We start from the raw sequence: 13,725 nt of genomic DNA, 5'->3' as shown, positions 1-13,725 counted from the left end.
CTCTGCGTGCAATGAACGCAAAAGAAGTGACACAATTTCACCTGGTTAATATTGCCTGCTAACCTGGATTTCTTTTAGCTGAATATGCAGGTTTAAAAAATATATACTTGTGTATTGATTTTAAGAAAGACATTGATGTTTATGGTTAGGTACACGTTGGAGCAATGACAGTCCTTTTTCGCAAATGCGAAACAAGGCAGTTAACGCACCGTTCCTAGGCCATCATTGTGTTCTTAACTGACTTGCCTAGTTAAATAAAGGTGTGTCAAATATTTTTTTTAATCAGCAAATCGGTGTCCAAAAAATACAGATTACCGATTGTTATGAAAACTTGAAATCGGCCCTAATTAATCGACCGACCTCTAGAAAAAACCTCTTGTGGCATGTCTTGTGGGGTATGCATGGGTGTCCGAGCTGTGTGCCAGTAGTTTAGACAGACACCTCGGTGAATTCAACATGTCAAAACCTCTCATAAATAAAAGTAGTGATGAAGTCATTTTCAGCCAGGAGAGATTGACATGGATATTATTAATATAAGCTCTGTCTACATCCAAGGGCCATCCGTGCTGCCCTGTTCTGAGCCAATTTAAATTTTCCTAAGTCCTTTTTTTGTGGCACCTGACTACATAACTGAACAGTAGTCAAGGTGCGACAAAACTAGTAGGTTAGTAGGTCCTGTAGGACCTGCCTTGTTGATGGTGTTGTTAAGAAGGCAGAGCATCGCTTTTTTTATAGACAGACTTCTCCGCAACTTAGCTACTACTGCATCAATTTGTTTTGACCATGACAGTTTATAATCTAGTGTTACTCCAAGAAGTTTAGTCATCTCAACTTGCTCAATTTCCACATTACTTATTACAAGATTTAGTTGAGGTTTAGGGTTTAGTGAGTATTTTGTTCCAAATACAGTTATTTTAGGTTTAGAAATAGTTAGGATTAACTTTGCCACCCACTCTGAAACTAACTGCAGCTCTTTGTTGAGTGTTGCAGTCATTTGTTGCTGTAGTAGCTGACATGTATAGTGTTGTCATCTGCATACATAGAAACTCTAGCTTTACTCAGTGGCATGTCGTTAGTACAAATTGAAAAAAGCAAGGGGCCTAGACAGCTACCCTGGGGAGTTCCTTATTCTAACTGGATTATATTTGATAGGCTTCCATTAAAGAACACCCTCTGTGTTCTTTGGATTGGAGATGTTTGATGTGAGTCTGGAAGGAGAGTTTACAGTCTAACCAGACACCTAGGTATTTGTAGTTGTCCACATATTCTAAGTCACAACCGTCCAGAGTAGTGATGCAGGACAGGCGGGCAGGTGCAGGCAGCGATCGGTTGAAGAGCATGCATTTAGTTTTACTTGTATTTAGGAGCTGTTGGAGGCCACGGAAGGAGAGTTGTATGTATGGCATTGAAGCTCGTCTGGAGGGTTGTTAACACAGTGTCCAAAGAAGGGCCAGAAGTATACAGAATGGTGTCGTCTGCGTAGAGGTGGATCAGAGACTCACCAGCAGCAAGAGCGACATCATTGATGTATACAGAGAAAAGAGTTGGCCCAAGAATTGAACCCTGTGGCACCCCCATAGACTGCCAGAGGTCCGGACAACAGGCCCTCCGATTTGACACACTGAACTCTATGAGAGAAGTAGTTGGTGAACCAGGCTATATATATATAATTTTTTCAATAAAATTGGCCGATTTTAATCGGTATCGGCTTTTTTTGGTCCTCCAATTATCGGTATCGGCGTTGAAAAATCATAATCGGTCGACTTCTAATAGGGACATTCTGGGCAAAGCACTCATTAGTGCCTAAATACAATGGCACAGGTTCAACGTAATTGAAGGTGTTTTTAAAGATAGTCTTCTGACGCTGATCTGTTGATAAAGAACCATTAGAGGCCTTGAGAAGATTTATATAAAAATTCAACAAATTTCATGTAGCCTACTGATCGTAATAGCAGATGTTCGCTTCCATCACGAGACTGCCTGGGCATGTGGAAAGCGAGATGTGCCCAAATGGCCAGTTGTTTACAATAGGCTATGTGATTCTGTAGGTTTTTTTTACGTCGTAAAATATGATTTAACCCACCTGATGGCTGCTTCAGTGTTAGAGGTCTTCTAAAAGAATTCACCCAAACAGACCCATAATCCAATGGGCCTAGACTAAGCGGTATTAGCTGTAAATCATCGTGCCTGTATTTTGTTTACGTAACATTCACTGTTATAAACTGTAATCATTCGTTGAACCAAGATGCATTGCAGTCTACAAAATATTTTTAATATATAAAACTTGGAATTACTGTGCGTTTTTACTGTAAAAACTACAACTTTGTTAGTGTACGTTGCCGCCTTATTCTAAAGTGGATTTAATTGTATTTTTTTCACCAATCTACACACAATACCTCATAATGACAAAGCAAAAATGGGTTTTTAGACATTTTTGCTAATTTATTATACTGAAATAACAATCAAATGTTATTTGTCACATGCACTGAATACAACATGTGTAGATCTTACCATGAAATGCTTACAAGCCCTTAACCAACAGTGCAGTTCAAGAAATAGAGTTAAGAAAATATTTACTGTATTTTTACTTCATTTAGTAACAGTAGAATTACATAAGTAACGAGGCTAAATACAGGGGGCACCGGTACCGAGTAACTGTGCGGGGGTACAGCTTAGTCAAGGTAATTTGTACATGTAGGTAGGGTAAAGTGACTAAGCGTAGATGATGATGATGATGATGATGATGATGATGATAAACAGCGAGTAGCAGCAGTGTAAAAACAAAAGGGGTGGTCAATGTAAATAGTCCGGGTGGCCATTTGATTAATTGTTCAGCTGTCTTATAGCTTGGGGATAGAAGCTGTTCAGGAGCCCTTTGGACTTAGTCTTGGCGCTCCGGTACCGCTTGCAGTGTGGTAGCAGAGATAAGTCTATGACTAGGGTGACTGGACTCTGACAATTTTTTGGGGGCCTTCCTCTGACACCGCCTGGTATATAGGTCCTGGATGGCAGGAAGCTTGGCCCCAGTGATGTATTGGGCCGTACGCACTACCCTCTAACAGTCAGATACCGAGCAGTTGCCATAGCAGGCGGTGATGCAACCAGTCAGGATGCTCTCGATGGTGCAGCTGTAGAACTTTTTGAGGATCTGGGGACCAATGCCAAATCTTTTCAGACTCCTGAGGGGGAAAAGGTGTTGTCGTGCCCTCTTCACAACTTTCTTGGTGTGTTTGGACCATGATCGTTTGTTGGTGATGTGGACACCAAGGAACTTGCAACTCTCAACCTGCTCCACTTCAGCCCGGTCGATGTTATTGGGGGCCTGTTCGGCCCTCCTTTTCTTGTAGTCCACGATCATCTCCTTTGTCTTGCTCACGTTGAAGGAGAGGTTGTTGGCCTGGCACCACACTGACAGGTCTTTGACCTCCTCTCTATAGGCGGTCTCATTGTTGTCGGTGATCAGGCCTACCACTGTTGTGTCATCAGCAAACTTAATGATGGTGTTGGAATCATGCTTGGCCACAAAGTCGTGGGTGAACAGGGAGTGCAGGAAGGGACTGAGCACGCACCCCTGAGGGGATCCGGTGTTGAGGATCAGCATGGCAGATGTGTTGTTGCCTACCCTTACCACTTGGGGGGGCAGCCCATCAGGAAGTCCAGGATCCAGTGGCAGAGGGAGGTGTTTAGTCCCAGGGTCCTTAGCTTAATGACGAGCTTTGTGGGCACAATGGTGTTGAATGCTCAGCTGTAGTCAATGAACAGCATTCTTACAGGTGTTCCATTTGTTCATGTGTGAAAGGGCAGTATGGAGTGCGATTTGAGTTTGCGTCACCTGTGGATCTGTTGGGACGATATGCAAATTGGAGTGGGTCTAGGGTTTCCAGGATGTTTGTGTTGATTTGAGTCATGACCAGCCTTTCTAAGTACTTCATGGCTACTAACATAAGTGCTACGGGGCAGTAGTCATTTAGGCAGGTTGCCTTTGCATTCTTGGGCACAGGGACTATGGTGGTCTGCTTGAAACGTGGGTAGTACAGACTCGATCAGAGAGAGGTTGAAAATGTCAGTGAAGACACTTGCCAGTTGGTCCGCGAATGCTGGGAGTACACACCCTGGTAATCCGTCTGGCCCTGCGACCTTGTGAATATTGACCTGTTTAAAGGTCTTGCTCACATCGGCTACGGAGACCGTGATCACACAGTTGTCTGTAACAGTTGCTCGCATGCATGCTTCAGTGTTGGTTGCCTCGACGCGAGCATAAAAGGCATTAAGCTAATCTGGTAAACTCGCATCACTGGGCAGCTCTCGGCTGGGTTGTTGCCTGTAGTCCGCGGTTGTTGCCTGTAGTCCATGGCTTCTGGTTGATGTGTGTATGTATGTATGTATGTATGTATGTATGTATGTATGTATGTATGTATGTATCACACACACAATGAGGGGGAAAAAGTGTTTGATCCCCTGCTGATTTTGTACATTTGCCCACTGACAAAGAAATTATCAGTCTATAATTTTAATGGTAGGTTTATTTGAACAGTGAGAGACAGAATAACGTAAAAAAAATCCAGAAAAACCCATGTCAAAAATGTTATAAATTGATTTGCATTTTAATAAGGGAAATAAGTATTTGACCCCCTCTCAATCAGAAAGATTTCTGGCTCCCAGGAGCTGAGATTAGGAGCACACTCTTAAAGGGAGTGCTCCTAATCTCAGTTTGTTACCTGTATAAAAGACACCTGTCCACAGAAGCAATCAATCAATCAGATTCCAAACTCTCCACCATGGCCAAGACCAAAGAGCTCTCCAAGGATGTCAGGGACAAGATTGTAGACCTACACAAGGCTGGAATGGGCTACAAGACCATCGCCAAGCAGCTTGGTGAGAAGGTGACAACATTTGGTGCGATTATTCGCAAATGGAAGAAACACAAAAGAACTGTCAATATCCCTCGGCCTGGGGCTCCATGCAAGATCTCACCTCGTGGAGTTGCAATGATCATGAGAACGGTGAGGAATCAGCCCAGAACTACACGGGAGGATCTTGTCAATGATCTCAAGGCAGCTGGGACCGTAGTCACCAAGAAAATAATTGGTAACACACTACGCCGTGAAGGACTGAAATCCTACAGCGCCCGCAAGGTCCCCCTGCTCAAGAAAGCACATATACATGCCCGTCTGAAGTTTGCCAATGAACATCTAAATGATTCAGAGGACAACTGGGTGAAAGCGTTGTGGTCAGATGAGACCAAAATGGAGCTCTTTGGCATCAACTCAACTCGCCGTGTTTGGAGGAGGAGGAATGCTGCCTATGACCCCAAGAACACCATCCCCACCGTCAAACATGGAGGTGGAAACATTATGCTTTGGGGGTGTTTTTCTGCTAAGGGGACAGGGCAACTTCACCGCATTAAAGGGACGATGGACAGGGCCATGCACCGTCAAATCTTGGGTGAGAACCTCCTTCCCTCAGCCAGGGCATTGAAAATGGGTCGTGGATGGGTATTCCAGCATGACAATGACCCAAAACACACGGCCAAGGCAACATAGGAGTAGCTCAAGAAGAAGCACATTAACCTGTTGGGGATAGGGGGCAGTATTTGCACGGCCGGATAAAAAACTTAACCGATTTTTCTGGCTACTACTCCTGCCCAGTGACTAGAATATGCATATAATTATTGGCTTTGGATAGAAAACACCCTAAAGTTTCTAAAACTGTTTGAGTGGTGTCTGTGAGTATAACAGAACTCATATGGCAGGCAAAAACCTGAGAAGATTCCTTACAGGAAGTGGCCTGTCTGACAAGTTCTTGTTCTTCTTGGCTCTGTTTATTGAAAACTGAGGATCTTTGCTGTAACGTGACACTTCCTACGGCTCCCATAGGCTCTCAGAACCCGGGAAAAAGCTGAATGATGTAATTCCAGCCTCTGGCTGAAAAACATTAGCGCGTTTGGATAGTGTCCGGTCAGAGTACCATCAGACTGAGGCTCGTGCACGAGGGGATCCCATGTTTTTATTTTCTCTATCTTTGTACGTAAACACGCTTTCCCGGTCGGAATATTATCGCTTTTTTACGAGAAAAATGGCATAAAAATTGATTTTAAACAGAGGTTGACATGCTTCGAAGTACGGTAATGGAATATTTAGAATTTTTTTGTCACGAAATGCGTGAACAAAACAGGATATTTGAACATAACTATGGATTATTTTGAACCAAACCAACATTTGTTATTGAAGTAGAAGTCCTGGGAGTGCATTCTGACGAAGAACAGCAAAGGTAATAACATTTTTCTTATAGTAAATCTGACTTTGGTCAGGGCTAAACTTGGTGGGTGTCTAAATAGCTTGCCCTGTGATGCCGGGGTATCTACTTAGAATATTGCAAAATGTGCTTTCACCGAAAAGCTATTTTAAAATCGCACATAGCGAGTGCATAGAGGAGTTCTGTATCTATAATTCTTAAAATAATTAATGTTTTTTGTGAACGTTTATCGTGAGTAATTTAGTAAATTCACCGGAAGTTTGCGGGGGGTATGCTAGTTCTGAACGTCACATGCTAATGTAAAAAGCTGTTTTTTGATATAAATATGAACTTGATTGAACAAAACATGCATGTATTGTATAACATAATGTCCTAGGGTTGTCATCTGATGAAGATCATCGAAGGTTAGTGCTGCATTTAGGTGTGGTTTGGGTTTATGTGACATTATATGCTAGCTTGAAAAATGGGTGTTTCTCAAACATATGACTATTTTACACCATTTTAAAGACAAGACTCTCGTTAACCTAACCACACTGTCCGATTTCAAAAAGGCTTTACAACGAAAGCAAAACATTCGATTATGTCAGCAGAGTAGCCAGCCAGAAATAATCTAATGTTTTGCTTTCGTTGTAAAGCCTTTTTGAAATCGGACAGTGTGGTTAGATTAACGAGAGTCTTGTCTTTAAAATGGTGTAAAATAGTCATATGTTTGAGAAATTGAAGTAATAGCATTTCTAAGGTATTTGAATAACGCACCACGGGATTCAACTGGCTGTTGAGTAGGTGGGACGATTTCGTCCCGCCGACCCTAGAGAGGTTAAGGTCCTGGAGTGGCCTAGCCAGTCTCCAGACCTTAATCCCATAGGAAATCTGTGGAGGGAGCTGACGGTTCGAGTTGCCAAACGTCAGCCTCTCAACCTTAATCACTTGCAAAGAGGAGTGGGACAAAATCTCTCCTGAGATGTGTGCAAACCTGGTGGCCAACTACAAGAAACGTCTGACCTCTGTGATTGCCAACAAGGGTTTTGCCACCAAGTACTAAGTCATGTTTTGCAGAGGGGTCAAATACTTTATCTATATTTCCCTCATTAAAACGCAAATAATTTTATAACATTTTTGACATGAATTTTTCTGGATATTTTTGTTGTTATTCTGTCTCTCACTTCAAATAAACCTACCATTAAAGTTATAGAGTGATCATTTCTTTGTCAGTGGGCAAATGTATAAAATCAGCAGGGGATCAAATACTTTTTTCCCCTCACTGTATCTATACATACACGCATACATGCATGCATACACACACACACACACACACACACACACACACACACACACACACACACACACACACACACGTACAGTCAGTGTGGGGATGACGTCGTCGATGTACTTATTGATGAAGCCGGTGACTGAGGTGGTATACTCCTCAATTCCATTGGATGAATCCCGGAACATACTCCAGTCTGTGCCAGCAAAACAGTCCTGGAGCGTAGCATCCACATCATCTGACCACTTCCGTATTGAGTGAGTCACTGGTACTTACTGCTTTAGTTTTTTCTTGTAAGCAGGAATCAGGAGGATAGAGCTTTGTATGCATGTCTGTGTGGGTTAAATTTTCTAGCTTTGTTTTCTGGTTGCACATGTGACATTCTGGTAGAAATGAGGTAAACGGATGTACGTACCCAGCCTCTAGGAGCACTGCTTCTGGATGAGCATTTTCTTGTTTGCTTAAGGCCTTATATAGCTCCTTGAGTGCGGTCTTAGTGCCAGCATCTGTTTGTGGTGGTATAGAGAGAGTGTGGTGTACAGCTTATCACGATGTACTCTACCTCAGGCGAGCAATACCTCAAGACTTCTTTAACATTAGTCATCGCGCACCAGCAGTTATTGACAAATACATCTTACCAGACGTAGCTACTCTGTCCTGGCGATACACAGAAAAAACAGCCATCTATCCGTGTCGTTGTTCTGCGACGACTCTGTGAAACATAAAATATTACAGTTTTTAATGTCCCGTTGGAAGGATAGTCTCGACCGTAGCTCAGCGAGTTTGTTTTCTAGTGATTGCACATTGGCCAATAGAACTGGAAGAGTCTTGGCGTTTCCTAACTTCCATTTAAGATTGATGGAGGCCACTGTGTTCTTAAGGACCTTCAATGCTGCAGACATTTTTTGGTACCCTTCCCCAGATCTGTGCCTCGACACAATCCTGTCCCGGAGCTCTACGGACAATTCCTTCAACCTCATGGCTTGGTTTTTGCTCTGACATGCACTGTCAACTGTGGGACATTTTTATATAGAAAGGTGTTTGCCATCCAATCAATTGAATTTACCACAGGTGGACTCCAAGGTAGCCTAGTGGTTGGAGCGTTAGGCCAGTAACCAAAAGGTTGCTGGATTGAATCCCCGAGCTGACAAGATAGAAATCTGTTGTTCTGCCCCTGAAGGCAGTTAACCCACAGTTTCTCGGTAGGCTGTCATTGTAAGTGGCTCAGTTGGTATAGCATGGTGTTTGCAACGCCAGCATGGTGTGTGCAACGCCAGGGTTGTGGGTTCGATTCCCACGGGGGGCCAGTACAAAAAAAAATGCATGAAATGAAATACACTGCTCAAAAAAATAAAGGGAACACTTAACCTCTATGGGACCGGCGGGACGAATTCGTCCCACCTACGTAACAGCCACTGCCAGCCTGTGGCGCGATTTTCAAAATCTTCAAAATCATATTACTTCAATTTCTCAAACATATGACTATTTTACAGCCATTTAAAGATAAGACTCTCGTTAATCTAACCACACTGTCCGATTTCAAAAAGGCTTTACAACGAAAGCAAAACATTAGATTATGTCAGCAGAGTACCAAGCCAGAAATAATCAGACACCCATTTTTCAAGCCAGCATATAATGTCACCAAAACCCAGAAGACAGCTAAATGCAGCACTCACCTTTGATGATCTTCATCAGATGACAACCCTAGGACATTATGTTATACAATACATGCATGTTTTGTTCAATCAAGTTCATATTTATATCAAAAACCAGCTTTTTACATTAGCATGTGACGTTCAGAACTAGCATACCCCCCGCAAACTTACGGGGAATTCGCTAACATTTTACTAAATTACTCACGATAAACGTTCACAAAAAGCATAACAATTATTTTAAGAATTATAGATACAGACCTCCTCTATGCACTCGATATGTCCGATTTTAAAATAGCTTTTTGGTGAAAGCACATTTTGCAATATTCTAAGTACATAGCCCAGGCATCACGGGCTCGCTATTTAGACACCCGGCAAGTTTAGCACTCACCATAATCATATTTACTATTATAAAAATGTCATTACCTTTTGTTGTCTTCGTCAGAATGCACACCCAGGACGTCTACTTCAATAACAAATGTTGGTTTGGTCCAAAATAATCCATCGTTATATCCGAATAGCGGCGTTTTGTTCGTGCGTTCCAGACACTATCCGAAATAGTAAAGAAGTGTCGCGCGCTTGGCGCAATTCCTGACAATAAAATTCAAAGTATTCCATTGCCGTACGTCGAAGCATGTCAACCGCTGTTTAAAATCAATTTTTACGTCATTTTTCTCGTAGAAAAGCGATAATATTCCGACAGGGAATCTCCTTTTCGGCAAACAGAGGAAAAAATCCCAAAGGCGGGGGCGGTCGGGGTCACGCGCATAAGCTAGTGTCTCTTGATGGGCCACTTGAGAAAGGCGATAATGTGTTTCAGCCTGGGGCTGGAATGACGACATTCTCTTTTTTCCCGGGCTATGAGAGCCTATGGAAGACGTGGGAAGTGTCACGTTAGAGCAGAGATCCTTAGTAAATGATAGAGATGGCAAAGAAGTTCCAGAAATGGTCAGACAGGCCACTTCCTGTAAAGGAATCTCTCAGGTTTTGACCTGCCATTTGAGTTCTGTTATACTCACAGACACCATTCAAACAGTTTTAGAAAATTTAGGGTGTTTTCTATCCATATGTAATAAGTATATGCATATTCTAGTTACTGAGTAGGAGTGGTAACCAGATTAAATCGGGTATGTTTTTTATCCAGCCGTGTCAATGCTGCCCCCTAGCCCTAACAGGTTAAACAACACAATATAACTCCAAGTCAATCACACTTCTGTGAAATCAAACTGTCCACTTAGGAAGCAACACTGATTGACAATACATTTCACATGCTGTTGTGCAAATGGAATAGACAACAGATGGAAATTATAGGCAATTAGCAAGACACCCCGATAAAGGAGTGGTTCTGCAGGTGGGGACCACAGACCTCTTCTCAGTTCCTATGCTTCCTGGCTGATGTTTTGGTCACTTTTGAATGTTGGCGGTGCTTTCACTCTAGTGGTTGCATGAGACTGAGTCTACAACCCACACAAGTGGCTCAGGTAGTGCAGCTCATCCAGGATGGCACATCAATGCGAGCTGTGGCAAGAAGGTTTGCTGTGTCTGTCAGCGTAGTGTCCAGAGCATGGAGGCGCTACCAGGAGACAGGCCAGTACATCAGGAGATGTGGAGGAGGCCGTAGGAGGGCAACAACCCAGCAGCAGGACCGCTACCTCCGCCTTTGTGCAAGGAGGAGCAGGAGGAGCACTGCCAGAGCCCTGCAAAATGACCTCCAGCAGGCCACAAATGTGCATGTGTCTGCTCAAACGGTCAGAAACAGACTCCATGAGGGTGGTATGAGGGCCCGACGTCCACAGGTGGGGGTTGTGCTTACAGCCCAACACCGTGCAGGACGTTTGGCATTTGCCAGAGAACACCAAGATTGGCAAATTCGCCACTGGCGCCCTGTGCTCTTCACAGATGAAAGCAGGTTCACACTGAGTACATGTGACAGAGTCTGGAGATGCCGTGGAGAACGTTCTGCTGCCTGCAACATCCTCCAGCATGACCGGTTTGGCGGTGGGTCAGTCATGGTGTGGGGTGGCATTTCTTTGGGGGGCCACACAGCCCTCCATGTGCTCGCCAGAGGTAGCCTGACTGCCATTAGGTACCGAGATGAGATCCTCAGACCCCTTGTGAGACCATATGCTGGTGCGGTTGGCCCTGGGTTCCTCCTAATGCAAGACAATGCTAGACCTCATGTGGCTGGAGTGTGTCAGCAGTTCCTGCAAGAGGAAGGCATTGATGCTATGGACTGGCCCGCCCCTTCCCCAGACCTGAATCCAATTGAGCACATCTGGGACATCATGTCTCGCTCCATCCACCAAAGCCACGTTGCACCACAGACTGTCCAGGAGTTGGCGGATGCTTTAGTCCAGGTTTGGGAGGAGATCCCTCAGGAGACCATCTGCCACCTCATCAGGAGCATGCCCAGGCGTTGTAGGGAGGTCATACAGGCACGGGGAGGCCACTCACACTACTGAGCCTCATTTTGACTTGTTTTAAGGACATTACATCAAAGTTGGATCAGCCTGTAGTGTGGTTTTCCACTTTAATTTTGAGTGACTCCAAATCCAGACCTCCATGGGTTGATAAATTGGATTTCCATTGATTTATTTTTGTGTGATTTTGTTGTCAGCACATTCAACTATGTAAAGAAAAAAGTTTTTAATAAGATTATTTCTTTCATTCAGATGTAGGATGTGTTGTTTAAGTGTTCCCTTTATTTTTTTTGAGCAGTATATATGCATTCACTACTGTAAGTCGAGCTGGATAAGAGCGTCTGCTAAATGACTAAAATGTAAAAGATTTAAGAATTTAATCTTAAACCTACTTGCCAAGTTTAATGAAGGTGATATTGTTTTTTTATTTTTAGTAAGTTGTAGAAACATCTCAAGGATGATAAATGGAAACAGGATGTACCTGAGCTCAATTTCGAGTCATAGCAAAGGGTCTGAATACTTATGGAAATATGGTATTTCTGCCAACATTTCTAAACCTGTTTTTTCTTTGTCATTATGGGGTGTTGTGTGTAGATTGATGAGGAAAAATTGTATTTCATAATTTTTTTGAATAAGTCTGTAACGTAACAACATTTGGAAAAGGGGAAGGGGTCTTTCCGAATGCTTTGTAGACCTACACGATGCAACCCTGCATAAAGCAAGTTCTGTCAGTTTTTGTTGTCTGATTGCTGTGCTGATCCTAGCAATGTGGATAGTTGGAATACACCACACAATGCTACTAAGGAAGAAACATATCCTATATGTAGGCTTATGATTTATCTCAAAATTGAGATAGTATCTCAAAAATGTTATACAATCAAGTCATTTTTTGGGTGGTGTTAATGGGCTTCCATATTGTAGGTCCATGCATAAAGTCATGTGTTGGTAAAATATCATGGACAGGAATTGTAAATGAAGTCTACAACAGGCTGTAAGATGGCAATCATATTTTAGTATTCATTCTGAGTTGATTGTGAGTAATCATAGTCTAATATTGTTACAATTTGAAGAATGATGAGCTACAGTAATCATTTTATTAGGGATGGAGATGACCTCGAAGTTGACCAATGCATCTGAATAACTAAGATCTTACAGTTTTCTGAAGCGTGTGCTGTAGTTAGTCATGACCTTCAAGCTAAACAATGTTCTTGGTGTATTTACATAGTAGGCCTACTTACATAGGATTTGTATCTGTTTCAATTTCATGGCGTCTCCCAGAGGTCACGTTTTGGACAAAGGTTTATGAAAATGAAGGCAATTGGACTTGAACAGTTGAATAAATGACCTCTTCTCCTCCCTAGTCTCGTCTATGGAAGTTCCAGATCATCACTCCCTGAGTCGGAACTTCTCCATCGACAAACCTACGGCACTCCCCATCCTCTGCAGGGCTATTCCACCAATCACCACCCAGGCAGCTCTGGCCAAGGCGGGGCTTGGGGAGCAGGACGGAGTTTGGGTGAGGGATGTCACACACCTTTATAATTCTGTCGCCACAGTACAGGTGTTATGACTGGCCATGCTGCTGGCACTAAGGTTGCAGCCACTGAAAAATGCATTCAGTTTCTATGGAAACCCCTTTTGTGTGTGCGGAAAAACCTGTATTTTACCTGGTAACAAATAGAGCCAAATCAGATTTATAACATCTGTTAGGACTACATCGTTGTATTATGGTGTAATGGACACTCCTTGACCTATTCATCCCAGTCATGCAATTTAATCACGTAGATATAGCCATCTCTCTAAATGATCTGTTGAGTTTGCATAATCTGTCAAAAGGGACATGGTCGTCACGGTTTACTCATGGTTGTATTTGTTGTCCCATCAGGTCTCTCTGGACTATTTGAAACAGGCCTGCACCATGCCAGCCCCTCTGGTCCAGACGCTTCGGTCATGAATCTGATCTCCGCTCTGGAATCCCAGCGAGGTCCCCAGGCTCCCCCCTCCGCTTCCTCCCTCCTCTCCCAGTTCCGCACGCCGTCCTGGCAGACAGGTGAGCATGTGACCAGACCTGTGTTGACATTCGAAACGGGGTGACAGAAGTCTTTGACATTTCCAACGCCTCACAGGTTCT

General features: G+C 43.3%; 1 protein-coding gene across 3 annotated transcripts in view; it reads left to right on the top strand.

The window, feature by feature from the left end:
• prr12a (proline rich 12a) overlaps positions 1-13,725 on the top strand; it is a 60,515-nt gene that overhangs the window by 7,257 nt on the left and 39,533 nt on the right. For all 3 annotated transcript variants that reach the window (XM_014157027.3, XM_082965576.1, XM_082965575.1), the window contains exons 2-3: positions 12,956-13,110; positions 13,480-13,644. In XM_014157027.3, the coding sequence (XP_014012502.3) occupies positions 12,956-13,110; positions 13,480-13,644 (320 nt within the window). The remainder of the gene's footprint in view (positions 1-12,955; positions 13,111-13,479; positions 13,645-13,725) is intronic.

This window comes from Salmo salar, chromosome 19 (genome assembly GCF_965601325.2).
Source record: "Salmo salar chromosome 19, fSalSal1, whole genome shotgun sequence".
NCBI classification, from domain to species: Eukaryota; Metazoa; Chordata; class Actinopteri; order Salmoniformes; family Salmonidae; genus Salmo; species Salmo salar.
This window is presented reverse-complemented; position numbering and strand designations above follow the sequence as displayed.